This window comes from Nilaparvata lugens, chromosome 2 (assembly GCF_014356525.2).
Source record: "Nilaparvata lugens isolate BPH chromosome 2, ASM1435652v1, whole genome shotgun sequence".
In the NCBI taxonomy this organism is placed as follows: domain Eukaryota; kingdom Metazoa; phylum Arthropoda; class Insecta; order Hemiptera; family Delphacidae; genus Nilaparvata; species Nilaparvata lugens.
This window is the reverse complement of record NC_052505.1, coordinates 76,655,657-76,681,977: the sequence shown is the minus strand read 5'-3', so window position 1 is coordinate 76,681,977 and position 26,321 is coordinate 76,655,657. Positions and strand designations below refer to the sequence as shown.

The following is a 26,321-nucleotide window of genomic DNA, read 5'->3' as shown; positions in this document are numbered from 1 at the left end:
AGTTCTTCAATTTCCATGAATTTATTAATAGAATCATATAAATCTAAAGTGTAGGTCATATCTAAATTCACAAAGAGTTCGATTCTTGTTGGCAAGATAGATGTTATTCAATGCAGAAATCATTGTTATTTTACTCTGTGCCGGGCACTCTCTTTAATTCAGGCCTTTTCCCAAGTTATAATAGTAAATTTAATACGGAATAGACTAGAGCCATTATTGTAAGTGAGTTAGCGAAATAAATTATTTTCTCTCTCTATTATGAACGGCCATGACTTCGAGTTTCCCATGATAGATATTTAAAAATTGTGGCTCCGAGTCGTCGAGGAATGTAGATTATGGAATTATCTCTAAAACTTAGCCTTCTTGTCGCGACATAAAGTGCGATAAGTTGGAAAACAGCAAGCATTGAAATTATAACAAACTACCGATTTTGCAGTTACTATTTGGTCCAAAGGCTCTAGAAGCCACGCGACGATTGGTCAAATTGATTCCATTCGCCCAATAGGAGACCTGTTTCTAAATACAGTAGTGGGGATTCCCCAGTCGAGAGACCAGATTACGTTTCGGACGACACTTTGCTAGGAGCACTACGAGAGTAAAGATGTAGTCATTATGTTTCGCCCTTTTTGGGCAAGTTTACAAGTTTATATCATTAGCTAGTTTTATTTTTATTAAAGTTTAAATTTTCTAGTAGTGCCATGTCCTGAAATGTTTAATTGTGTTTCTTCATCATGTACGAATAATTGTTTCTTCAAATAACCGCTAAGCGGTTCATGTGTGTCCCCAAACCAACTTCTTGTACTACCACCCCTTTGGTTCCGCAACTTTATGTAAAACCGCTTCAAGATACCCGTTCAGACGACAGGTCTAGGGACGTAAGAGGACGTCGCCGTCAAGCCAAATTCAACCGGTAAAAGCTCACCGCCAAAAACAAGGTACTGTAACCCCGACGATAAAGCAACGTACAAACCAACGAAAGTGTCTCTAGCCCGTTCACCTGCATGAATTAGGTATAGACTCAGGTATTTTCTAGATGTGTCGGCCTATTTCTAAATTCTAAATTTTATTCAAAATTATCTTCTTTGGCACAACTCAAAGATAGAATAAAATTTCTCTTTCAGGGGGAGTTTTGACAACCCACAAAACTCATTTTTCATTTGAAGAAATAATATCAAAAAGGTGCAGAGGACCTTACTTTTTTGTTCAGCTTGCCAAAATACCCCTCATTTCAATATTAAAATTTTCGACAGACTGTACAGTGAGTCAATCATTCTATAAAGGCTTGAATAATTTCGAAATTTTAATTAAATAAAAATGGTAGAGAATATTATCATGTAGATATCAACACCTTTATTTAAAGACATATTAACTGCATGCGTTTTCATATTGCCGATACAGTATTGATAAAACTGTAGACGTTTATTTAGCAGTCTCAAAAAACTGTTCTAGCTGAAAAATTAATAATACCTACATGCCACGTGTAGGCTTATACATTGCATCAGGAAAACGAAGTTCAAAACGATGGTTTTCCTTAAAATATGTTTTTGAGATAATTTCTTTGATGCAGCTGTTCCACATTCACCATTATAAATTATACAGAGTTTGTGAAAATAAAAATATTCATTGATTACCAAAACAATACTATTATTATATTAATGATAATAATTAATTATTAAAACAATACTTTTATTATATCAATAATAATAATATTATTAAACATATTTATCAATTATCAGAGCAATATTATTGAGGTTGAGTGGAATCAGGTAGAAAGCAATAATAGAACAGATGTTCTTTTTTGAATTTCTATCATATTATTTTGTTTTTTCCAATGATTACAACATATGTTAGAATATCACATGTCAATAAATAAATTATCTCATTTCCATATGGCACTCACCTTACCATGTTCATAACCTTACTTAATAGGATCCTTTTTCATCCTTTGAAACCCTTAGAGGCAAAATATCTCAAAATCCGTTCTTAGTACGCGTCTAGTATGTTTGAAGAATATTTGTGCAAAGTTTCAAGTCTGTAGGACAATTAGTTTGAGCTGTAGTGTGATTTTACATCAAATTTTTCGAAAAATTCCCTCTCCTGGACCCCCCTGTGCTCCTGATCAAAATTTTTCTGCATAGATCTAATTTTTTTCGTAGCTGAACAAAAAAGTTCCTCATGACTTTGCTGTGCAATGAGCGATTAAAAAGTACAAAATTTTGGGGGGGGCCCAGCTCCCTCAGGGGGGCAAATTTCTGAAAATCCTTTCTTAGTGGATGTTTTCAGGCTACCATAAACAATCTTGCAAAATTTCAAGTTTTTAGGCTCAGTAGTTTGGGCTGTGGTGTGATTTCAGTCTGTCTGGGCTTAGCCTTTTATAAGTATAGAGATTAGTAAAGTATAATCATGAACATTCTTGTTAATATTGCCTCTTTGTATCTTTGTATCTTGTCAAATTTAGTGAGTGAGAAATATGAGGGAGAAAAATAATACTCATAGTCGTAGTATAATCGAAATCTTCATTAGTAGTTCATTAGTATATCGAGAAAAGAATAATCGTTTGTGTCTGATTTGAACTACTATCTCATGAGCATGTTTAGGCGTAGGCCTACATTTAATTATAATTCTCCAACAGAAATTCGTGTTAGTGATAGTGGAAAGAATTTTAACCTAGAAAATGATATTACTAAACTCTGTATGACGTAAATTTTCTAAATTGAATATTGAAGCCAGTTGAAAGAGTGTTGAGGTGGTGAATCCAGTGAAACGATCATTGATGGGTAAGAGGGGTGGGGGTTTCTTTGCTACAATCCCCCCCCCATGAGCCCGAAAAGAGGTGCAAAAATTCAAGATAACACTTCCCCCCTTCATCTAGGTGGGGACTGTAGAAAGTCAAAATCTTGGCTACGCTGCTGGAAACTATGAGAAAAGCATGTCTACTATGAAAATAGATTAGCCTACTGTTTGATCCTCTCTTATGAATTTCATCTGGTACAAAACTTCAGCAGTTGCCTCTCTTCATATGTGAAATAATTTGCTCTCAAACCAAAAATTAAGTCGATAACTGTTTTTTTCTTAGAACGGGAGGTGGTAAAAGATGTTTTTCTCTTCTCCCATTGAACGTGTGCACTCAGCTGAGAAACCAGTTTTTTACAAGGGCGAATCTCACGCATAGCGTCTAGTTAGCTACCGATTCGTTCAGTCGACTCAAAAATGTTTACCGTATTATTATCGGCGATAACACTTTATAGTTATCTGCTTCTTGGTGTTTTTTCTCAGCAGTATCAGGACGGTTAGTGAACTTTTTCTACCAATTCATAATCACAATCATTCAGTAAAATGTTGCAGAAGGAGAAGTTTTATCAGAACATGAAGTCTTTTAATTATTATTCTGTATTTTTAATGATTTAGATATTTAATTTATTTATTGTATTTCTGGAAACGGATATGAATTGAAACTCCACGTATAGTGGGTATAATCTTACGTGAAATATAATAATTAATTACAATTCAGAATAGTCTGTATATCATTGATTGCACTGACTGAGCATAATATAAATCATTGAGGAAACTTTTTAGTATACATTTAAGGAAATAGATAAAATAATTTGAAAATTCTCATTCCCTCAACTTTTGAGCAATCGCTTCACAAGTCGTTGAAAATATGAAAATATAATATTGTGAAGTTACACATCTTCCACTTCATAACTCCTGACTTTGTCTTACCTTAATCATTTTTCAATGGGAAAATGTATGACATGCATTTTGGCAGATCCTTGTCCACCAGTGCGGTGTATACCGGTGCCACTGTGTCAATCAGCACTCGATGAAGTCAAGAAAGGGATTCATCCGAAACTGTGTGGCTTCCAGGATTCCAACCCACTAACCTGTTGCGTTGATTTTGCTCCAAAAGATAATACAGCAGAGGATAAATCGATTGCAGCAACAAGTGAGTCCTTTTACAATATTATTTTCCATAACAATTTCCAGATTAAATATAGAGAAAAAATATGAACACCATTATCAAATTCAGATCTTAGAACAACGTTTGCTCTATTCTTCAATTTGCCTCATCCTTCAAAGAAATAATAATCAGCAGAGTGGACTCTCCTTGACGTCAATTTTCCTTGATCCAAGTCCTGATGGATGTAATATGGAATGATGGTAGAGATTGGTGAAAAAAATTCTCTCATTGTATACTTTCACTATTCTCCACTTATTCGAATGAGATTAAAATGAATTTGGTTAACGATATCCCACTCTTTTTCGTATTGATATGCATTATTTTTAGTTATTTGTAACTAGCTTTGTGATCGAGATTGTTGGTCTATGCGTGACCCTTGGCTTAGCTCATCCCTAACTTATGTCCATTACCGTGGTAGGACTGCCTACCTCACCATTTAATTGTCGAGAGGAAGGGTTGCGTTGAGACATTTGTATTACGATTAACAGGCAACCTATTGCCTGATACTTTCTAGACTGATTATAAATATAATGAGGTAATAGGTTTGTTCTTGTTTTAAATAGGTCTTTTTTCTTACTCTTTTGATATGTTTATCATATTTGTTCGAACTCACTGCCGGGGCACAAGTTGTTCTTTGCCGGAAGTGCCATATTTGGATTGATAATATTTAATTTATCAATAAAATAAATATTATCAATTTCTGTTTGATTAAGTTTATGACAAATGAATGAATTTGAATTAGAATTTTACGTGATATTTTAATGCAGGAAAAAAGTTACATATATGATCTCAGAGAAGTATTAAGATATAAAATATTACCATGAGGAATTATTCACTTGAATAAAAATGTTCTTTGCATTCTTACAGTGTGTGCGAAATACACGTTCGAGGTCTGTCCACGGTTTGAAGGCTTTGTTACTGGTGGTCAGAAAGCGGAACCCAAAGAGCTTCCGTTTATGGTAAGAACATTTTATAAAATTAGATGGGACTGGATTTAGTTAATTTTATTGATGATCCGATATGTCTCCTCATTATTTTGTAATATCAAGATTTGATTTTGGAACAAGGCCGTTATTGTTTAGTACAATAGTATTTATTGTATAAGCCAGAAAAGCGCTTCAACGTATGATGGCTGCATTGAAGGTTTTTAGAAATTTGATCAATAATCAAATATCAATAATCTTGAATCATCGATTTCAAGGAATTCGAATTGTTTCAAGTTTGACATTCCATATCAACTCGAATAATTGACCGAACGAAGTGAAGTCTAAGGCCGGGGACACACGACACGGCATAACTATCGGACGGCTGTTCCCCCGGATCCGGCGCCGGTTGAATACCAGAACACACTGCACGTGCCGTTCGACGGTCGCCGGACACGACGGCAATAACAACAATATGTTCTTGGAGGTTCTCAGTCGTGTTTATGAATTGGTACCACTATCAAAAGATCTTACAATAAATGAATGAGAATGGCTAATGTAATTTAACTACTTTAGAGCACCTCAAAAGGCCTACCTAACGAAATACTACCCTTATGAAATGTTTCAGATCAATAAAATTTACATTAAATCAGTTATTCGTTGTAAGATCTCATCAAATTATGTATGAGAATTTGTTTTTCTTAGAAGTAATATTTTATATTTTTCCATTTTTATTGTCATAATTATTTTTTTTCAAAATTCCACTTAGAAGTTTTAAAGAATAATTTTGAAACGGAATGTTTACTGTAAAGTTTTTAATATGAAATAGGCCTAAATAAAATAGAGCATTAAAAATAAGAATTTAATAAACTGATAAGCATATATCTATAAGATAATTATTCATAATTTGTAAAATAATATAATGTAATTCATTATAAGAGTTGACTGAAGAAGTGTCAGATGTAGGGGCAGGACTGGCAGGCTGTTTGCCGTACTGTGTTCATCTCCATTATGTACAATGCCCTCCTACCTGTCGGACGGCGAAACGGCGAAACAGCCGTCTGGCGAAGAAGAGTGCCTCCAGCTCATTTTCCCACCGGATCCGGTTTCTCGCCGTGCGGCTGAAGCGTGTCCTTCTCCCGTCCTCCGGTTGATTGAAGTTGATGATTAAAGATTGAAGTTGTCGGTTTGGCATTTCTCTTATATATATTTTTATGTTTGCATGCATGTAATGTCCCGCATTTACGACGGGAAGCGGAAACAAATTTCCATAAAACTTGAAAGGAATGTTCTTTTTTGATTGCGCGTCGATGTATGTAAGGTTTTTTGAATATTTTGAAGGTTTTATAAGATTTTATTTGTACTCTAGTGGAAAGGATATGAATTTGATTTTGATTGATTTGATTTTATTTTAATCATGCATTCTAAGGATAATATGAAAGGGAAAGGAGCCTCCTTCATACCCCAATATTACCGTAAAAATAAGACTATATATTCATCATGAATCAGCTGTCGAGTGGGAGCAAGGTCTATTCTTCACAGTACTACTAGTGATAACTTGGTCAATATTGATGTTTTTCATAATTTACCAATTAAAAAAGTTTCAATTGTGTTTAAGAGATTGAGTTGGGAAAGTCAAATTGAAAACATTGGAATATAGTCATATATGAGTGGCTTGAAATGAGTTTGCATCCAACTTATTATAACTTTGACTAGACGGCCAAAATTTTACATCAATGCCATCTGGCAAAGCATAAAGGCTATTACATTTTTACATCAACTTATTGATGGCATGCTTTCATGGATTGGAAACCAGACCGGTAGTGTATAATAAGATGAAGAATAAAGAAGATTCACAGAAGCTATAGAGAATCTGTTATCCAATTATTTCAAAATTGTTAGCCGAACTTTTACAGCTTGATATTATTTGTAACGATGTTCAAATACGAATAGGCTACTTGAATTTTCTGTTTTCTGTTCATTCCTCTGAAATCAATGAGATTTTTAAAAAATGTCAATTTTAGTGTATGAATCTTGTTCTGGTCATTCACCAATCAATGGAACCACATTACGCTTCACATTAATTGAACCCAATCCATCATCCCAGTCCCATTGTCATCATTCAAATTGAAAAGAGAATCAATGAATATTTGTCTAATGAAGTAATTCATCATTTTTTCTACTTTGCTTCGATTTTGTTGCAGGCTCATATAGGCTATGGAGAAGATGGTGGTAACATAGAGTGGCAATGTGGTGGATCTCTAGTCAGTCACAGATATGTTTTATCTGCAGCTCATTGCACTGATTCCAGCCTGTAAGTAGCCTGTTTGTTTTCTAAGAGCGGTCTGTACCACTTGATCATGCAGTTTTTCCTCAACACAATCTAGTTTCGTTGAAAAGGCGAGACTGAACAAATAATGAACAATGAAAGGGCTCTAAAGCGGTAATACCACCTAGCGTATTAGAATTATGACATTCGGTTGAACATATTTTGAGGAGGTATGTCTCTGTCAAGAACTGAGAAGGTAATCAATAATTATTTCATCACAGCCGCAGTCATACAATTAAGAGTTCTTAACAAGTTCATCTATCGCATTTGATGAGAGGCATTTAACGCGTATTCTCAAAAAATATCCTCTTATTCAAAACATACAATGAAATTCATCTTGAAGAAGTTTTTGGAATACCTAACTAGACTGGAAGACTAGAGTCTAGTATATGATCAATTTGATCTATGATCATTGGAAGGCAATAATATTTACATTGGGTGAAAATTTTGTTCAAGAATAAAAATTAAATTTATAGAATAATTCGATCAACTCTGCAGTCTTGTAGTTTGGAATGATCAATCATAAACTAGAAAACATAGTAACCAATAGAAAGTCTGCCATAGGAATTGGACCGTTTCGGACAGTAAGAGAATGGCCAATATATACCTAAATATAGCCTTACTGCCTTGTTAAGGTAAATTATTAGACAAAACTAATAAAAAATTTGAGTTGAGTGGAGAATGAACATTCGGTCCACCGTTCCAGTCTCTTCACTTCTCCATTCTCCATTCAGTCTCTCCAATGGAGCCTCGCGCTCCAAAATATTCAAATATTACTGTTTTTATCGCTTTTTGTAACGTGCAAGTTATGGCTACACTCGTGCTCACATGATAACGAATCAATAACTGAAAAACTATCATGGAACTGAGTTTTCATCGATGAAAATACAACACAAACAATAAGCGATTAAAGCGACTGAAAGTATGGATCTAATAAATAGAGCAAATATATAGAATAATAGACCTATGAAGAGTATTTTATACCTTATCTTTCCCATTACATTTATTTTAGACATAATATCATTGCAATGGGATGAAAGATGATCTAATAATGAATGCATTCATTTCATTATGTCTTTCAAGAATGATAAATATTGATGCACTCTAATTTTTCAAGGTGATTTCAGTGGCAGAGCTACTTGGGTGAGATTGGGGGATCTGGACACGTCAACCAACGAGGATGATGCTCAGCCAGAAATTTTGAAAATCGTCATGACATTCGACCACCCAAGATACAACCCTACTCAGGTGTACAACGATATAGCTCTCTACCGGCTGGAAAGGGATGTCACATTCAATAAGTATATCCGTCCCATTTGTTTGCATTCAATCGATGAATCGCTACCACGAGATAAGGTTGTAGCAGCTGGCTGGGGGCGCCTCGGATTTGGTGAGAAATTATGTTTCCAGATACTTCTAAGTTATAATCAATTAATAATGAGAATTATAGTTTTGTTTCGTACATCATACGTATCCATATTCATATTCAGAAAATTTTGAACTACCATCGCTGACCTGTTTTATCAGGGACATTTCTGCGACACTCTCGTATACTCAGTTTTTATTTGAACTTGTAAAATATTAAATCTGGGCAGATAAAAAGCCCTAACAGAAACAGTAATAGGTCTGAAAATAAAGTAACTGGCTAATATCGCCAAATAGATAATAACTAAGATTAGATAGCATCAGCTTGTTCTGGCTAAATGGTACAAGAACCTAAAAAGGATTTGAAGGAAGTTTATTGCTCATAAATAGATTATTATATAAAATATTTGAAGATTGAGGGTATGTACATGTATTCACGGATCGGTGACCTAGAGATCGATCAAACCGAGGAACGTAGAATCTGACCAAAACCCCTTGGCAGAGCTTTATTGCAATCAGATGGTGTGCAATGTGAAAAAACACCTGTCCACGTGGCTAATTATTAGGTAGCATGGAATTAATATTAATGTATAGAATATTAACTAGCATGTAAAGAGCATAAATAAAAAACCAAATAAAAATAATTTAATGTATTCAGGAAATAAGAGTTACCAGGCGCATGAATACCGAATAAAATTTGCATGCACCAATAGTAAAACGGCAGTTAATAGGCGGCAACTGTAGGCCAATTCAAAAATATTTCTATATATTTATATAAATGTACTAGATTTTGTGTTAAAACTTTGTATAGTCTATGTTATCGATATGGCTCGAATGCAAAGAAATTATTAATCATACAATCTAAGCAATATTTTGGCATTTTTTTGTAAGATCTATTTGAACCTAATGGCGGAGGACTAAGATATTTAAATTTTATGCTAATTTGAAAGTCGGAAAGAGGATCTGTAAAACTTGAAAAAGAAGAACCAGCACTCGCCAGCCAAATGCCACCATAAGAGGACCCCAAATATTTTAGAGCGTAGTACCTTACTAATGATTTTGTAAAAGTTAAAGTTAAAGTAAATTATTAAATTTCTTAAAAGACTTCGTGATGCTATTGTGAAGCAGAAGCCATTTTCATTTTGAATTAAACTTATAACCCCTTGGAGGAGACGATTCCGGCTACCATATTCCCGGACCGCATGGAGTTGGATCGACATCGGTGGCTTACAAGAAGATTTTCGACACGTGAGTGATTAAATTTGAATTAGTGATGGGCGCCCTAGTGCTTCGAATTAATCTGATGATCAAAGCTAGCTCGCCGAAAGGGTTTTATTATAAATTGAGAAATTAATAAGAGTAATACTTGCGCAAGTAAAATTAGTATTAAAGGTATTTCATTGAAAGAAAAATATAGATCAATATTTCAGAAATTTCTATTAAATCAAAGAAGTACAAAATCTAGGCTATTAAAACATATGCATATAATATTTAATTTTTTGCAATACAATTTGCGATAATTTATTATAGTTCTAATTCACTAGATGAATGGCTCTACCTATTCCGTCAGGTGCCGAATCTTGCACCCTGAGATAAAAATATATATTCGATACAAATAAATCTACTAAGTACTAGAGATTTTAATATATATATATTTGGATTATTGGTGGCTAATTTATCAAGCTGATCTTAAAGCACATATTTTTAATTGAATTGTCTAAGTCGACAAGTATTAGCAAGCGCATATCGCAGCTACATGCAAAAGAATGCATATGATTTTAAGATAAAGGCACATGGTAATGATTCGTGCCATAAATCTAGAATATAGAATTTAGCCTGTGATATTTTTATTGATTTCAATTATTGTTCTATTTTTTATATTATATTTGTTATCGCTCTTTATATATTTTTTGCCTCGATCTATTTTTTGCATTATTTGTTTAATATATGTATGAACGTTCATGGTGTGCAATTTATTTTTTATTCCTCAACACTATAGTATAAGTATCATATTTATATATATTTATTATTTATTGAATTACAAGAGTTATAGGAGAAGCCCATATCTAGGCCTATCAAGATTTTTTAAGACTGAATACTATTAGAAAACCACGACCTAATTATATCAAATCTCATGCTTTACCGACTGATGCCAAGCAGGAGGCTAATCGTTATTTAAATATAAAGAATAACGTGACATAAAGACATGCCGTACCAACGTGGGACTGATGATGAGAGCCAAGCTCATTGAATAATTATTTGAAATTAAGTCAATAACCATATTGAAAATTATAGATAACTTATACGAGTTGTGAGGAAAACTGGCGAAGGGAAATTTGTATTACTTTTTGGGGAATCAATAGCTTTAAATAAAGAGAAATTATATGTTTTAAAGAAAATTTTATATTATTAGTACTGTAAAAAAATACATGTCTATAGAGAGAGATTATATTTTACAAGCCTAAACTGCTATTACTTTCTAGTCAAAAATATATTATGTGTTTAAGCCGGTTGGAAAATAAGTCACAGCCTGTAAACTAGCCAAGAATAAATCAAAACAAAACATTGGGGGCGCTAGAGCATTATAAAAAACTTAAGTATAAATACCTTGTTGTATGAGTATCCAAACACTTTACACATCACTGTTTCACTGTAAGTCCCGGTTTGTGTCTCTTTTTTAAGCATTTTCGCTTATCATTCTTATCACTGTTTAATTAGCATTTATCATATTTGACATAATGAATCACACTCCCGCAAACTCTGAAGTTTCATATATGTACGGCGGTTGCACAGATCCCACTTTGTCGACTCCAAGCACATCAAACCCCACCACGGTAGATGCCAATACGCCACGAGAAAGGGAACCAGGAAGCGTCGGGTCGATAGTCTTCGATCCACCAGGTCTGCAACCTCTATCATCCACTCGAATCGACGCCGCTGACACACCATTGAATCAACGGATAGTAGAGATCAACTTTGAAGGGGGCGAGGAGCAGCCTGCAGAACCCGCATCGCCGGAGGCCGAGTCACACCTGAGCAAACAAAGTATATTTTCAATCACAGAGTTAGATCCGCTTCAAAAGGTAATAATGGAACAAACTAGCAGTACTTTCAATATTATGTTACAAAAAACAATGGATAATATGATGCAGGAGATTAAAAAAGAGATTGCTACAGTAAAAGAGGAAAATAAACAAACAGTGGAACAGGGCATGAAAGAGACCGCAGGCGCTATAAAATCAGTAGAACAACGGTTGGATAATATTGAAACTAAAGTAGAGAATCATAGGGAAGAATTAAAAGCAATGATAACCCTACAAAAAGAAAGTCAGGATAAAGTTACGGCAGGATTATCGGAAAGGTTGGATACGGTTACATGTGAACTCAATGAAAGGATAGATAACCTAACCACACAAATCACTACACCCATTCAGGATATAACAATAACATTAAGGCCGATTGCCACCAAGAAATCCACAAACAAATTACCGTTGCCAATCAAAACTTAACAACTACAGTTGACAAAAATATTAACAGTATTAAAGAAATACAAAATAAACAGATTAATATGTCCACAAAAATGAACCAACTGCAAGGTAGCATCAATCAAAATACTGAAACCTGTAAAGCTTTAAACGGAACTCTACTAATTCAAAAATCCACTCTGACTCAATTAAATCAAGAAATAAACGCAAATAAAAGTACAAATTATACATTAGCACATGCAATAGGATTGAATCAACAAAAAACCCGGAACCCAGCACCCAACGACCCGCCACCAGATATACAGAAAACTACAGCTAATAAACCAGGACTATATGATACCCTCGATATAACACCTACAAGCTCCAATGAAACAAACAAAGAAAATCAAGATATTTCAACATCATACACCACCTTCAGAAGTGATTTACCGAAAACATTATTAGAAGAACCGAAAATATTAGAAAAACAGATGTTAATACAGGACAGCCTACCACAAAAAACCGCCGCCAAACATGCAATTAAAGCCAGCCGCAAGCATCAGCCTCTATTAAGTTTCCTGTTCCCCACCGAAGAGCAACCTGCCACCGAAGAATCACTGCTAAAAATAAACAGTTGCCAGGAGGAGACCGTCACCATACTATCCGCTTTGAACGTCACACTCGTGCATCAAGAGACCGCCACCGCACCCGCGCATCATTCGACCCCACCAAGGCACCCCAAGGAACCCAGGATAGAGGACCAAGAGAACGACACCAGGGAGGACGGACTACCGGACAAGAGGAGCGACCACCGCAAGGCCCGGAGACGGAAGCGCCCGAGGACACCCGACCGGCATCAGGACGAGGAGAACGGACTACATAACCGAAGGTACCAGCATCGCAAGGCCCGGAGGCGGAAGAAGCGACGAAGGAGGAACCACGCGCGCGCATACCGGCCGCATGCACGTTTTAAACGCCCGAAGAAGACACCGGACCGAACCCAGGAGACCGACGTCATGCATCCGCGGCACATTCGCTTCAAGAGGGCAAATCAGCGATGTGACCGGCAAAATGGATCGAATGAATGGATTAAAACTGGAGCTACCGATAGGACTACTATGGATTCGTGCATGGGCAACAAGGAAATGGAAGATGGACTAATAAATAATGGAAGGTGGTTAAGAAGAGTGAAAGGAGTAAGGAATAATGTCAATAAAATGGAAGTACCGGGCTATTATATGTGGAAAGATTATATTATTAAAGAACTAATTAGTGTTTTGATTTATTGTATTGTGTGGATTACCATGGCTGTGATAATATTGAAAAGTGATGCTATGATTAAGACCATGTTATTGTTGAAAGAATTTATTAGTGTTGATTGGAAGTGTTATATTATTGGATTGTTTATTATGATGATGAAGCCTAATAATGAATTTAAGTGGATAGTCTTGAAAGAAAATAAATGGAAGGCTTTGAATCAATTAAAAGAAATTATTATTAAAGGAACAAGGAGTTATTTGAAGAAAGAATACACAAGATACAAGGGCTTTAAATTTATGATGAAAAAATTATCAATTAGGACAGCCTCACAAATCAACAGCAGATAACCTCACCAGCCTACAACATCTACAAACAGAATGCAAGAAGATGCAAGTAAATCACAACATTTCCACATGCAATATCGTTGAATTTGAAATAAATATGATAAGAAATCAAGGAAAACATTATTATCAAACCGATTACTGACCTTCCTTAATAATTTTAATCTTGGTATAGGACCGCGTGGCAACAATCCAATGTTTTAATTCCTTCCAGCCGTTAGAAGCCTGCAATAAGAAAAAGAATAAATTTTAAATGTGTAATTAAATTAGCTACATCCACTAAAAAAGGACACAAGCGGGGATAGTATATTTAAAATTTGTAAATTACCTTTAAAGAGAAAAAAATGCAGCAGTTAGGTTAATAATTATGAAATTCGACAGCAAATTATGTAGAACCAGTGACCAGCTGGGCAAGGCCACCTGAATCAAATATGTAATGCCTGCAAACATATGATTATGAAAAAGTATGGTAACCCAAAATTGTTATTTATTATTGTTATTTATTATATTTATTAATGTCGGTATATTTATTTATATGTTTTATATTTATTACTTTTAATTATGCCACGTTTGTTACCTGAAAAAGACCTAAAGTGAATACAAGCTACCAAAAAAAAAAAAAACCAAAGAGCCATTAGCAAAAGAAAAGTATTGTACCTGATGTATAGAAAATTATTTATATTAAGACCTAAGGAATACTATAAGATATAAGCCCAGAAGTTTTGTGAATCGAAATTATTGTCTAAAAGGAATCATTTATGAGAATTATGAAATGTGTGTAGTTAGGTTGGCGGCCCTGCAAGCGGCGAATTTAAAAATTACTATGTTTTAAGTGTTGTCAGGAGGAGTGCGTTTAGAAGTTTATATTTATGATATTTTATGTGTGTTGAGGAGGAGAATTTGTTATTGTATTTGATAAAGGTATAAAGGAGATGCAGCAAATATGTCTGCGAACTGTGATAGAAGTATGAGAGTATAATTTATAAATAAAGTATAGTGTATATCGATGTATTGAAGGGTGGGTTTTCATTAAAAACATTGTGATTCTCAAATATTTTGAATTCAAACCCAGGGGCGCGTGTAAAATATTAAATCTGGGTAGATAAAAAGCCCTAACAGAAACAGTAATAGGTCTGAAAATAAAGTAACTGGCTAATATCGCCAAATAGATAATAACTAAGATTAGATAGCATCAGCTTGTTCTGGCTAAATGGTACAAGAACCTAAAAAGGATTTGAAGGAAGTTTATTGCTCATAAATAGATTATTATATAAAATATTTGAAGATTGAGGGTATGTACATGTATTCACGGATCGGTGACCTAGAGATCGATCAAACCGAGGAACGTAGAATCTGACCAAAACCCCTTGGCAGAGCTTTATTGCAATCAGATGGTGTGCAATGTGAAAAAACACCTGTCCACGTGGCTAATTATTAGGTAGCATGGAATTAATATTAATGTATAGAATATTAACTAGCATGTAAAGAGCATAAATAAAAAACCAAATAAAAATAATTTAATGTATTCAGGAAATAAGAGTTACCAGGCGCATGAATACCGAATAAAATTTGCATGCACCAATAGTAAAACGGCAGTTAATAGGCGGCAACTGTAGGCCAATTCAAAAATATTTCTATATATTTATATAAATGTACTAGATTTTGTGTTAAAACTTTGTATAGTCTATGTTATCGATATGGCTCGAATGCAAAGAAATTATTAATCATACAATCTAAGCAATATTTTGGCATTTTTTGTAAGATCTATTTGAACCTAATGGCGGAGGACTAAGATATTTAAATTTTATGCTAATTTGAAAGTCGGAAAGAGGATCTGTAAAACTTGAAAAAGAAGAACCAGCACTCGCCAGCCAAATGCCACCATAAGAGGACCCCAAATATTTTAGAGCGTAGTACCTTACTAATGATTTTGTAAAAGTTAAAGTTAAAGTAAATTATTAAATTTCTTAAAAGACTTCGTGATGCTATTGTGAAGCAGAAGTCATTTTCATTTTGAATTAAACTTATAACCCCTTGGAGGAGACGATTCCGGCTACCATATTCCCGGACCACATGGAGTTGGATCGACATCGGCGGCTTACAAGAAGATTTTCGACACGTGAGTGATTAAATTTGAATTAGTGATGGGCGCCCTAGTGCTTCGAATTAATCTGATGATCAAAGCTAGCTCGCCGAAAGGGTTTTATTATAAATTGAGAAATTAATAAGAGTAATACTTGCGCAAGTAAAATTAGTATTAAAGGTATTTCATTGAAAGAAAAATATAGATCAATATTTCAGAAATTTCTATTAAATCAAAGAAGTACAAAATCTAGGCTATTAAAACATATGCATATAATATTTAATTTTTTGCAATACAATTTGCGATAATTTATTATAGTTCTAATTCACTAGATGAATGGCTCTACCTATTCCGTCAGGTGCCGAATCTTGCACCCTGAGATAAAAATATATATTCGATACAAATAAATCTACTAAGTACTAGAGATTTTAATATATATATATATTTGGATTATTAGTGGCTAATTTATCAAGCTGATCTTAAAGCACATATTTTTAATTGAATTGTCCAAGTCGACAAGTATTAGCAAGCGCATATCGCAGCTACATGCAAAAGAATGCATATGATTTTAAGATAAAGGCACATGGTAATGATTCGTGCCATAAATCTAGAATATAAAGTTTAGCCTGTGATATTTTATTGATTTCAATTATTGTTCTATTTTTATATTATATTTTTTATCGCTCTTTATATATTTTTTGCCTCGATCTATTTTTGCATTATTTGTTTAATATATGTATGAACGTTCATGGTGTGCAATTTATTTTTTATTCCTCAACACTATAGTATAAGTATCATATTTATATATATTTATTATTTATTGAATTACAAGAGTTATAGGAGAAGCCCATATCTAGGCCTATCAAGATTTTTTAAGACTGAATACTATTAGAAAACCACGACCTAATTATATCAAATCTCATGCTTTACCGACTGATGCCAAGCAGGAGGCTAATCGTTATTTAAATATAAAGAATAACGTGACAAACTCTGTCTCATTTTTCAATCAGATCTATCCAGCATCATCCTATTACTTCATCAGTATATGCATGACATTAAAAAACATAATGGAAACTCGATCAATTAACGAGATTAACCAAACCAGGGAATGGCGATCTACAGAAACATTACAAGAGGATCCACATTCTCCCTAAAAATATTCGTTCTTTTGAGGGTACGAACGGTCGATGTGTGGATTTCAGCTTGCTATCGATCTTCTATATCCATCATATCTTTCTTTATTGATGTAGGCTAGCCCTACATGGATACTTATCATGTGAGCACGGTTGTCAAGGTTTTGGCAACGATCTGTTTATGAAAAGATAACTAGTTGGATTTTATGATGAACGTTCCAAATTGATGTAATATTCAATTTTTATCTTGTTCAATATTGTAAACTTTCACTGAATAAAGTGTTAATTACAAAAGCACATTTACAACAATATCAATGACTCGAAGTGCTTCTATCAATGTACAGCTTTTTAGTGATATCGATTTGATTTTCACCGCGACTGACTCGTTTTGTTCGCTGCTTTATCTACCGAAAATAATTTAAGCTGAGTTTACACCAACGCTATTAACAAAATGTTAATAACTTAATTCTTATAGATTCTATTAGATTGAACGGAACTTGACAAACACACAATGTTTATCATGTGTATGATATGTTTTGTTTAATCTAATTGAATCTATAAAAATTCAGTTATTAACATTTGTTAGTAACTTTGGTGTAAACCCAGCTTTACTCTCATATTTTACATGATTTTTTTTCTCGACATCAATACTTTCACGAATTCTGTTTCTGGTTCTGTTTCCTATCAGCATAATTATCCTTTGAATACTTGGTATTTTACTTTCAATATTTTCATCACAAGAATAATTTTTCACTGTCATTTTTCAGTTGATAGATTGAGTAAAGTACTGATGAAAGTTGAGCTGGACGTGATGGATCCATTCAAGTGCTCCAACTCTGCAGACAGTTTGCAAATGCCCGACGGCATCGATCGTGATGCAATGATTTGTGCTGGATCCGACATGGACGACAAAGATACTTGCCCGGTATGTGCATCCTCAATAGATTTGAGAAAATATTTAATATATCTTGAGTGAGAAGAATCCGATGAGATGAACTCTAGGGAGTTCTAGAGACATATATTATACAAATGAGTATTTGTGGCGAATGATAGGGATACATACGTACACAGGGAAGAACTGGTTAAGAGGTCAGAGAAAGGGAATCGTTACTATAATAATTATTATTATTCAAATAAATGAATTTATAAATTATTATTGAAAGTGTGTGATGCATATGCATCACATGGAAATCCAACTTGACTTGATTTGAAAAATATCAATCAAAACAAAAACGTGAACCTAGCCTGAATTCCTCAAGTTATAATGTATAATAATATTATGTTATATGCAACTTAAACATAACCTATTTTTGGACAATTTCTATCTAAATTTGGGAAAGGAACAGTTTTGGGCTTTAAGCCTGTTGTTCCTTCCCCAATAATTCATAGTTGAGAATGATATTGTATCTATCAATGTATAAAGAATAATGCTGTATTGGCTTGGTTGAATGAATTTTATACTGCCAAGAGCTTTATTATTTGCTATATTTTATTGCCAAGAGCTTTATTATATATGGGTCCGTATGTGAATCACAGCCTACTGATAGAAGGTAACCGATAGAAGGTAAGTAGGATATATATAAAGTAAGCTATATCTATAAGTATACTTCTATATCTTAAGTAAGCCATGGAATTATGGATTCATATTTGTATTCCATATTCTAACATGAACTAAACAATCAATTTGTAAGAAGTATTTAAAAAACAAATTGAAGAGAAGTCCAAATACAACAATTTTAATTGAAAAATAAAACAATTTTCATTCTTTTGATGCGTTTCCCTCCCAGATTTTTCGTGAACAGGATATTATTAGGTTCACTGATTGGGCCAAAAATAAGGAAAATACCGTTGAGAGGGTTCAATACCCTTATGTTCAAAATTGACTATTTCTATACGCTTCTTGAGGTTTTCGAGAACGATAAGACCAAAAAGTTTCAAATTTCTCCCACAGTTCCAAATAAACTAGAGAAGTGCTTGAAAATATGAAATTCTGTTTCAATAGAATGGGTGAGAAAAGCAATCCGCTGCCCAAGGATAGTATATAGGTAATACTGTATGTATATACAGTATTATACTATGAAGTAGTGTATACTGTAGTATATACAGTATATACTATGTATATACGTATATACTGTATGTATACTATCTTTGTCCTCGGAACCCCTGCCTAGAAGCAAACCAGCATACTCATGTAGATCTACGAATAATGGCCGGGACACATATAACCGCACCGAGCCCGTACCGAGGTACGGCCGAGCTACGTCCGCGACACGGTGATGATGGTAGGAGAACACACATATCCGTGCGATAGCCGAGCGGCAACAGTGTCTCAGTTCTGTAGTGCTACTGTGGTCTGATTTCTGAATGAGTTAACTATTGTTAATAATATAACACTATTAAAGCTTGTTACATCCGATTTCAATTTATATTTTTTCAATTAAACGTTTTTTCCTTAAACTAATTACTTGTAGACGATGAGAATCATAGTGCTGGTATATATTTCGGTGCATAACAATACTAAAATCAGTCATGTATCGAAAATATATATCAGCAATAAAATTGTTATCTTGCCTTATGTATCTAAACGTAATTAGTTTTAAATTTAAAACTTAAGACACAGTCACGGGTTCCTTCTTTTATAGGTTTTGTTGTTTATTTTATTATTTATTATATTATGTCTATCATACCTTTGGCTTGACTTATTTGGTTATACTTTTACTTTTGGTTAAACTTATTTTCCGTTCAACCATATTATTCTCATCACTTTGATCGTAAAAAACTGGAAAATTACGTATCTCTTCAATAAGTTTCTCACCATGTTAAACAAGCCCACACCGTCTCCGTCAAAAAGTAAACTGAACTAATCGGTGACGGCGCAGGCACGGCTCGGGCAACAAACACGGTGACGGTGCTGTAGTATGTGTCCCTACACGTTTGAAAGCATTTTGTTTTCTCACTCGCCGTAGTACGTCCGTCACACGGCCGCCGTGCTGCGGCGCGGTCTCGGTGTGGACATGTGTGTCCCGGCCATAAATTATACCTACATTCAATGATTAGTTACTGCAATCACATAAAAATCTCAATCACTTGTTTTCAATTATAAATTATCTAAATCTATAAGCTTCATTATTATTTTTCAATGTGGATGATAGCTCATCAAGAACATAACATGGATGATTCTAGCATCTGATTCATTTTGATGCCTTCAGATACGTATATGATGACTAATAACAATATATATAATGTATTGGATTGAATTCAGCCTATGTTCTCCTTTTTCGTTTGCAGGGTGATTCTGGTGGTCCTCTATTCTCGCAATTCAAATCATCGGGGCCTTGTCATCTACGGACTCAGTTTGGTTTAACATCTTTCGGGAAGCAGTGCGGTTTAGCTGAATTTCCAGGCGTTTATACAAAAGTTCTATATCATTTGAGATGGATTGAATCCATAGTATGGCCGTTGAACAAGACAAATTCAGTAGGAATATGGACGGATTGATATTCACGGTGAATCTTTAGTTAGACAATAGACTTCCAGACAACTTAGCCTTCCTGTAGTTCTCATATTGTTGGAATTGAAAGAATGATGAAATTCATTCATTGAATGATATCACTGAATCCATTCAGTGATATTGATAGAACCCATCCTATATGAAGCAAGCATTAAACAGTATTATTAATTCAATTATCTTATCAAAATACTTAGCTTTTTTATAAGAATTCACATTTATACATTCATTCTATTATAAAATCATACTTTTGCAGTTCTTTTTTTCAAGTTTAGTGGAAAAGATCAGAAATGAGACTGAGTGAGAAATGTAATATTTAATCTGTTGTATAATAAAAGACTGTTTTGAATTAATTTTATTTCAATGCCGAGTTACTACCTATGAAGAACTATTACTTTTGCTTTCATTCACGAAAATGAAGACTATTTGCCTGTGTCTAATCTCTCTAAGGAATTGAATTTCCATACAGGACTGTTGACCTCCAAAAGGTCAGTTTCGGTTATTGAACTCAACGTTGCCATTCTCATTTTGGCATGAGATCAAAATATTATAATACAGTATTTTGCAGTTTCTTCAACACAAACACAATTGACATCTTGTTGGTCAAATAAAGAATATCTTGTATAACGATTAATCATGAATATTATGGTGATTCAAATCATTATAAAAGTACCATCTAATTATTCATCGACTAAATTTGATGGATTTTGATCGGCATTGTTGATTGATTCAACGAACAATAAAAGCTGATAGATTAAGAATTGAGGGTTACGTTGTTTGGAAATAATATTATTGCCTAAATTAGCAAATCAACGACTCCTGTCTGTTTTGACAAGAGTAAAAGCATTTCCACGTCCTTGTTGAGATTTTATTAGTATCATTGATAAGACAAATCAACCTTAATCACTCCACCTTTGAAATTGATGGCATTCAAGTTGAAATCTATATCTTGTTTGATTTAGACATAATATAACTTTTACAATGTCTTTTTTCTGTGATGAGATTAAATTTAGTTTCATTATCAAGTAATACTCGAAATATCATGGTTTATGTATTTCAATGGATTGAATGCGTTTGAATAAGATAGTTCACGACGAGTAGACAGATCATGATAAATTACGGAAAGATAACAGTGTACGAACTAAGATTTAAAAATAATTCCATTGTTTGAAAAGATTCAAATAAGAGTGAGAGATACGAGGGGCCTTTTCAAATCATTGTAGAATTCTAATGTGTAGATTCTATTATCATTTTATTCTATCAGCTTTATAATATTAACAAATTCAAAAGACGATTATGTATTTCTAGCATTATTTCAATTTTTCAAACACTGAAAACGTATCAGTGTTAATGAAATACTGATCAGATAATTTCGCTTGGATGAGGAAGCTCTACACTCTCAGAACATGCAAAAGGAAAACTAAGATTGAGAAGCAGTTCTATCTTCGCTAATCAATGATAACATCTTCTTGTAGGCTATGTTTATGACGAGAGATCAAGTTTTCAGAGATTTTTGTACAACCGGTTTCCTATTTGTTAAGCAAAAAACCTGCGGTTCAAGGTTGATGAACAATGGAAATAAAGCTTGGTAAGGTGCGTCATTGCGATCCTTCATACTTTAGTCAGCTGTCATGGGGCATTTCCACTGCCGCCATGCGAATAGTTTTCTTATCTGCGGTGTGATTTTCACATTTTTTAGTTTTGCAGCTAGCAGATTTGAACTTCCAGACTACAGTCAATGTGAGTTGTGAATATTAAATTTCCTTCCATTCAATCAGCATAATAGTTTCCTTCCATTGAATCAATTTGATCAGGAATTCTCATAATCAAAATACTCAAGTTATACAAAGAGTACCGTACAGAAGTTGGTTCAAGAATTGCTTGTAGCTTTAGCATATTAGATCTATCTGTTCATACACTTTACATATTAAATTATCATGATTATTTAAATTAATTGCGGTTCGATTTTACTCTTAAAAAACTTTCTATCATCATAATAACAATATATCAATTCTGTTAGTTTTGAAAGTGACGTAGGAACGTAGGGATCATTTTTGTTCTAAATTAATTGAATATTTGAGATTGCAGCGGAATCAATTGTAAAATTGACAAGCCAAAAATGATAGTTGAAGTTCAATCATAGATAGTGTGATGTAGGCTAAATTCTAAATTGAGCAAGCCAAAAGCCAATTGAAGTAATACAAAAGTGGACTACGTTTTTGCATTCCTCGGATCTTGTCCAGGATCATAATGGGATCACCAGTAAGCTAGTCGGTAGATTTCTATCAAATTTTTTTTCCAGCTTTAATTTATTCATTCAATAATTATTATTCCAAACAATCATCATCATCAATGATCCAGCTGAGTGAGAAATTGTCATACAACAATGATGGAGTTACACAAATCAACTCTCCTATTCAATCTGTTTCTCAATATACGAGGGTCATTTTTCAACCTTCTGATTAGCCATATATGGAGAACGAATACATATTAAAAGAATCAATAATTCTAGAAAACGAATACATAATGAAAGAATAAATAATTATATCACTAAAAATTTCTTCTACTCAATTTTAAACATAATTGTTGTGAAGATTGAGGTATTGTCATACCAGTGGACCAGCCTACCAGAAACCTTTTTATACAGTAATAATATTGCCGCCAAATGAGTTGATTGGGCTATGGCTTTCTTTTAGAGTTGCTCATTAAATTTGAAACACTGCCCTCCAAGTCATGTTCTGAGTTTGGAAAGAAAATATGAGTAAATAGTGGCTAAGTCAGTTTTGTATGGCGGATGATCGAGAATATCTCATTTGCTGGAGAAGCCGTTTGGTTGCACCAGCACTGTGAAGACGAGTTGTCATGGATCACAACGAATTCAGAGGTCACTTCAACTGGTGTCTTCAAATTTTCTGACACCATTTACAAACATCATCATTCAAAAAATTCTCTGCGTAGCCTTGACTCATTCTCCAGCAGATCTTTCCTAAACTATTTCCTTCTGCTTCCAAAGAACAAATACCGCTAAGCAACTAGCACTTGGCGGGAGACTGTAATGTGCCGTCCATGACTCTAGGCACAGAATACAAATATTGTATGAGTATTATTATATAAATATTATACAAATATTGTATAATGCTGTATTCTGTGCTCTGGTTCTATAACTAAACAATATCTAACAATAACTGTTGATGATCTGGCCGCACTGATCATAGAGCGTTTGGTGGGGAGGAAACACGGTTCAGATTTGAGGATATCACCCCTATCGCTTGTCGATGTCTTATGACATGCGATCGGAGGTTGTAAAAATGACCCTTGTCCAATATATCAGTGTAAATACTGTGTTTTAAACCATTCCTTCCAACTAATATACTGATGCTTTTCAACTTATTATAGAACTTCATTCAAGGTGAATTATTTGAGAGAACCTATGATAAATGAAATATTCTCTCCATACAAATTTATCTTCATCATACGTCGGTAAATTATTATATTATATTGAAATTAATACGGTAATTGAAAGGTGGAACTTGAATAATAAGTTTTAATGAGTAATTAAAACTTGAATCATCTTACCTACAGTTTTTCCATGGTTGTACATCAAACTGCTAACAAGTACAAAGTGATACAGAATAACGGAAATTTTTAAAAAATTGGAAAAACAGAAGTGTGAAAGGAAAATAACTTTATTAAAAAAAATCAATCACATCAAAACTTGCCATCTAACAAACGTTACGTTATCTCAGTAACGTTTCCTGGTCCCCTAGATCGCAAGACTTGCGGGGCTGGGCTCTCAAATCAAATGTACAACTTGACTAAGAACTGTCGTGTGATTGGAACAGAGAATTCAGGACGAAATCCACAATATCCCCGTTAGAATGTGCAGCAATCAATAAGGAATCAAGTTTCCAGTTTGTCAAGTTTTCAATTAATTGTCATGATCTCAGTTGTTGTAAGGAAGCAGCAGAACATTTCCCTTAAAAGGGAAACTAGAAGATAGGCATTAGATTGGGGATCCTTTTCGAAAGGTTTTCCGTCGCACCCAAATTTTTCCCGTCATTTTGAATCAAACTTCTTTTTTCAATTGGAAGGTGGTCATATGATACATGATTCCGATACAGGATTTCCAGAGAAAAGGTATGGTGAAAACCGCACATCGATATCGCAAACCTTTCAAAATTTATTCTCATTCATTTCCTTTATTATAGTATAGTATAGTAGATGGATTTATCATCCACCTATCTATCATCTTCGATACTATAATAAAGGAAAGAACTGGCTTGAACACGTATACACGTGTAGAGGATAGGAAAATTATGTTAGACGCATCATCACGTTTGAACTACTGGACTGATTTACTTGAAATGCTGCTTATAAATTCTTAATCAACCGAGGATTCTAATAGGCCTACTTTCATTAATTCTTCTATATTTCATTACTTCAAGACTTAAAATAGACCCTTGCGAAGCACGGTTTACCTGCTAGTATTATAAAATTATTTTTTCTTTCGAACGTTTTTCGAACATTTTTAGAATTCTCATTGCAGTTTTCTTTATCACTTAGTATATCTTTTCTTCTTTCATTTCTCCACAGCAATGAATTTACAATCATTTCAATTTGATAAAATTTTGTTGCAGATGAAGTCTGTTCAACGGAGGGTGATTTTTGTCTACCACTGAATCAGTGTCCATTCTACAATGCGGACGATTTCAAACAAGAGAACAATAAGCCACCGGTGTGTGGCTTCAACGGCACTGAACCCATTGTGTGCTGTACTACAGATTTATCATCAATTCTCATGCACAAAGACAACATGCGTACAGTTTCTGGACAAAGTGCGTAGGCTTCCATTAATTTCATTAATTAAATATTTAGTAGTGATGAATGATGAGTAACTTTTACCATCTAGTTCAAGCTGAGAATACTTCAAACCTTTTTAAAAATATCATTTTTTATGAATTGGAAGGACCTTCTCACTGTATTTATGATTTTTCAAAGATGAATATTTGAAAAAATACCTCTTATTTATATAGTACCATAGCTCTTTTGAGAATAGTAAGGGGGTGAAAATATCAAAAGTCCTCACCATACAATTTTGTCGAATACAAAATTAAAGCTCACAAATTAGCCTACAAGTTTCATCTGTAACATTTTACCATATCTATTATAGTTATCATAGTTTAGAGCTCTCGAATGTGTCACATTTTGAAGAAATACTCTTCCGGCTCAGATGTTTAATCTTTTTGGCCTTATAACTTTTTAACGATTCATTGAAAAAATCCGTAGCTCATAGAGCATCATATTCTCTGCAATTTCATGTATTATTTTTCATTATTTCACGTTATCTCCCCACGACGGTTGCAGCCGTTAATATAGTGTTGAGTGTAATATCTTCAGTTATACAACAATAGATCAATTGACAGGGGAATTTGGAGGGAATGTTTGGTGCACAATATTTGACTTCGCAGCTTTGTTTGGACTACTTAGAAGGTAAACATATCAAAAGTCCACATCCCTACCCCTTGTGCTTAAGGGATGAGGGTGGTTTAAAAGTTGCGTTTTTCCAATTCTAGCTTACACGCATGTATCTTGGAAACAAAGCATTTCAGCGACATGACTAACTAAAAAAATGAAGCTAGATGAATTTTCTACAAGTTTTGTTCAGTAGAGTTTTGTGATATCTCCTTTAGTTTTCGAGATATTCACTTTTAAAAGTGTAAAATCTTCGAAAAGACAGTTTATCTTCCAACTTTTTGCACTTTCACGGCTTATTTCTCAGCAACAATGCATCGAAAAAATAAGTACTGAACGTTGGGTTTGTAGAGGATTCAATTCTCTTCAATTTGATGTATTATTTCACCGATTTATACTTTCCATCAATTTTTATAACAACTTCAGTGTTGAATGTGACATTCTCAATGCAGCAACAAGTAGTGTCAACTTGACGGTATTCC

General features: G+C 34.0%; 2 protein-coding genes across 2 annotated transcripts in view; both read left to right on the top strand.

Annotated features, from left to right (window-relative positions):
- Positions 1-3,138: 3,138 nt before the first annotated feature.
- LOC111060452 overlaps positions 3,139-26,321 on the top strand; it is a 47,566-nt gene continuing 24,383 nt past the window's right edge. The window contains exons 1-8 of the mRNA XM_039420193.1: positions 3,139-3,289; positions 3,770-3,946; positions 4,829-4,920; positions 7,089-7,198; positions 8,341-8,603; positions 17,627-17,784; positions 20,148-20,355; positions 25,005-25,132. Of these exons, the coding sequence (XP_039276127.1) occupies positions 3,211-3,289; positions 3,770-3,946; positions 4,829-4,920; positions 7,089-7,198; positions 8,341-8,603; positions 17,627-17,784; positions 20,148-20,355; positions 25,005-25,132 (1,215 nt within the window). The 5' untranslated portion in view covers positions 3,139-3,210. The remainder of the gene's footprint in view (positions 3,290-3,769; positions 3,947-4,828; positions 4,921-7,088; positions 7,199-8,340; positions 8,604-17,626; positions 17,785-20,147; positions 20,356-25,004; positions 25,133-26,321) is intronic.
- On the top strand, positions 21,956-25,275 carry LOC120349985. The gene is made up of 2 exons (XM_039421761.1): positions 21,956-22,107; positions 25,005-25,275. The coding sequence occupies exons 1-2, from the start codon at positions 21,999-22,001 to the stop codon at positions 25,208-25,210; spliced, it is 315 nt and encodes a 104-aa protein (XP_039277695.1). The 5' UTR covers positions 21,956-21,998; the 3' UTR covers positions 25,211-25,275.

What these genes read in the sequence shown, in the direction of transcription:
- LOC120349985 (XM_039421761.1), top strand. Translation starts at nt 21,999, where the DNA reads ATGGGGCATTTCCACTGCCGCCATGCGAATAGTTTTCTTATCTGCGGT. An exon ending in ACTTCCAGACTACAGTCAAT is followed by an intron (nt 22,108 to 25,004) that starts GTGAGTTGTGAA and finishes ATTTTGTTGCAG; the next exon opens with ATGAAGTCTGTTCAACGGAG.